Source organism: Halyomorpha halys, unplaced genomic scaffold (genome assembly GCF_000696795.3).
Source record: "Halyomorpha halys isolate HHAL.00 unplaced genomic scaffold, Hhal_1.1 Scaffold878.1, whole genome shotgun sequence".
NCBI lineage: Eukaryota > Metazoa > Arthropoda > Insecta > Hemiptera > Pentatomidae > Halyomorpha > Halyomorpha halys.
Genome location: NW_027116610.1, coordinates 381,383 through 384,790, shown reverse-complemented (window position 1 = coordinate 384,790; position 3,408 = coordinate 381,383). Strand labels below are relative to the sequence as shown.

Genomic DNA, 3,408 nt, shown 5'->3' with positions numbered 1-3,408 from the left:
TTCTTCTCTTTTTTGACATTTTGCTTTCGCCAATACTTAACTTGTATATATAAATTTTGCATTCCTCCTTCGTACCTACAGCAATAGTACCCTATAGGACGAGGTTACCAACTTCAGAGAACTTACGGCTGACACCTGTATGTCTCATCCTATTTATTCACCTCCCAATCAACAACCATACCAATATTGAACACGACGAGGCTTTCTGGTCAATAACACCTAACGTTGTCTATTGGAGTCAGACTTAACAGAACCGCCTCAACAAATGATGTTTACTTTTTTCAACATACCTCAAAATCCTTGGACATTAATTCTTTACCCTTGTGAGCAGCATATGCTTCTGTCTTGCACACTTTTGCAGGTATTATTTCGCCATCATGTTTTACACGCCCGACATACACTCCTTCATCACACCAATAATCTCTTCCTCCCACCACCGGGTTGGTTATTTTATCTTTGCTCACCCACTGGTGAAGTTCCCTGAAAAGTAATAATACAATCTATATATTTATATCAATTTATAGAAAATAAATTGTTTACGTAAAGAAAAAATGTTAGGGTGTAATAGATTTTCAAATGATATCTTAACAACTAATCTTAACAAACCACTTTACTCAGTGATTATAAATGATGAAATATAAAAAAAATACTTGAATTATAACTAAGTAGACGTCAGTTATATAAAAGTGTATATGGCCAAGTTGGAAAAAAATTATTTGGGATAAAATTATAGCAAAAATTGTATCAATGATAGCTGTAGCGTTATTTTAATGGCTAATAACTAGTCCTCAACTTTTCTATTTGATATACATTAATCCATATGATAGTGCGTTGAATGATTCCATTAACTCCCCAATACTTACAGGTTTTTTCCAAATAGGACTTGAAATAAAAAGAGAGTAAACTAAAAAATATGATTTTTATTTTATGATTATGGACTAAAGAACTGCATTGATTTTTATTTGCTATATTTTATTTTTTTTTTAAACTTTTCATTATAGATTTGAAATTACTACAACCCGGATGGGTGGAAGGTATATCCCTTCTCACCAAGTTTTTTATGTAACTAAAGTTTTATTTAGCACGAAAGGTCCAATCGATGTAAATAAAGTTCATCAGATAGATTAATGCCTGCCGACCTCAAATGAAACCCAACTTTCCTATCGCTTAGCCCGAGTACCTTAAAACAGTGTAGTTTTTCCATATTTTTCCTTTTTTTTCCTTTGCAGTATTTCGGGGAAAAATCTAAACATTACCTCACGCGATGGACTTCATAAACTACACAGAAGACATTTTTGTGACGCCTTCCAATACAAGAAATAATGCATTTAATTACTATATTTCCGGTTAGCACTCAAAACATTTTACGAAAGCTTTCAGAAAAGGAACTACAGTTCCACATATTATTGATTAGCATAAATCAAAGCCAAAAGGCATTATTACTTAAGCTATCATATCATATTGACAACTTCGACTTTTTTTCTTATTTTTCGAAGTGGAGGGTTGAAACTTTACCTTCAATAGGTTGAGGTTGAGATATAACACTCAACAATGTTTCACGCTGCAAGAAACTTATTATTAATTTATAGGATTATACATTCTCCAATAATTCTCTCTAACTTTAGTTGGCCAGTGAGGAAATTCGATGCAATTCACAGAGTTTATGATAATAAAATAGTTTTGTAAATAGAATTGTACGCGATGAGAGCAAATGGTGGTCATATTTAGTTTTGGTGCCCTTTAAAACATATATACTACAAATATTCCATGATGTATTTTAATTACAGACCTATATGATCTTCTTGAATTCGAAATTATCTTTAATACAATAAAACTTACGGCTGATGTGTTTCCCCCTTGTTGTCTATAGATTTCAGCAGTCTAATGATTGGCACATTCCCTTTGGATATAGCCAAATCTACAGGTAATGTCCTTTTACCATCTCTTATTTGTATATCTGCTCCAAACTCAATCAATGTCATCACAACGGAGAAGACTCCCTCTTCGATTGCCAAATGGAGTGGCGTTTTCCCAACTCTGTTTTTGGCGTTAACATTGCTTCCGAACGAAACTAACCAGGGGATGCCGTGGTGGCTACCGCTGAGAGCTGCAAAGTGGAGGGCTGTATTCGAATTGTTGTCGACTTGAAGCACATCAGCATTGAAAAACAGAAGAGCCTTAACCGCTTGTGTTCTGCCTAACAAAGACGCCCAATGCAGTGCAGTCATTCCTAGTGCAACAAATCCTTTATTAGCGATGCATGTGTATGCGAGATTTTCTTTTTTTAATTTACTAAACTAATGATTATGTAAGTATAAATATTTTTTTAAAAAATGAGTCAGGAGCACGGCATTGAGTTTAATATGAATCTGTCAGGACATTATTGAGAATTTTTTTTTAAAAGAATGAACATCAACCTTGAACACAAAAAAATCATTCCAGGGGTCATCAAAATCATAAAATAACAAATATATCGTCCTCTCTTTATTTCCCTCTCACATAATGGAATGATCATAAACATAACAGTTAAATTGTCGTTATTAAAACTCAAAGCATGTCACTTCAGGGAAATTACATCATAAATGCTACCTAATGTTTTCGATTATTTACCTTTAAATTCTTTTTTTTTTCTTCATTACTTAATTCCTCACTCCCAGTGAAAGGGAAGTTTTGTATTCATAATGGAATAAAAAAAGTAAATTAGAAATTGTTAGTAACATTTTACGTTTTAGACTTCAAGGAACAAATTTTGTTTCTTTTTATCTACCTCTAGTTTTTATGTTCACTTGAATGAAATTTCAGGAATCGACTGGTCTAATTTTATCAGATTTCACCCACCAGGCTTCCGTCAGCTTAAAGTTATTTTCTTGACAGAGCTTTTTTTGGAAAACGGCTCGTCTGGTTTGCCCTGTTTTGAAAGGAATTTACGAATAATTATGAAAATCTGTAGTATTAATTATACCAAATCACACCGAACACTTTTTGCTTCACCTGTCAAAATATTCTTCTATAACAACAGATCACAGTTATTAAAAATTAAATTGGTTTATATTCTTATGCGAGCGCGCGCTCACACACACAAAAATAAAAATAAAACAAACATTCTCCAATACTATTGGCTTACCTTCGTAGTCCGTATCATTAATTGTGCTTACTCCATTGGCTTCTGGGTGACTTAAGATGTCATAAAGTTTTCCTTCGTCCCCTTGCATTGCTGCTAATTTCAGTATGGGGAATAATGTATTATTCGAATACGGTACATTTTCTGTTGTTTGTCCTTTATTTCCTTTGGGGTCAGGTAAGCAGCCCTAAAATCATTGAGTTAAGAATATTTCTCCCCTCGGGAATGAATTTTAAAAATAAATTCAAAATCTTATCTTGAATATATGATTGATGAATATAAAGTAC

General features: G+C 33.1%; 1 protein-coding gene across 2 annotated transcripts in view; it reads right to left on the bottom strand.

Annotated features, from left to right (window-relative positions):
• The window catches only part of LOC106686804 (ankyrin-3), a 43,663-nt gene that overhangs the window by 39,900 nt on the left and 355 nt on the right, over positions 1 to 3,408 (bottom strand). For both annotated transcript variants that reach the window (XR_010845108.1, XM_067053327.1), the window contains exons 2-4: positions 3,125 to 3,308; positions 1,840 to 2,230; positions 291 to 480 (exon numbers count right to left, since the gene is read on the bottom strand). Coding sequence is in view for 1 of the 2 variants with exons in the window: in XM_067053327.1 (XP_066909428.1) it covers positions 291 to 480; positions 1,840 to 2,230; positions 3,125 to 3,308 (765 nt within the window). In the remaining variant the exon portion in view is untranslated. The remainder of the gene's footprint in view (positions 1 to 290; positions 481 to 1,839; positions 2,231 to 3,124; positions 3,309 to 3,408) is intronic.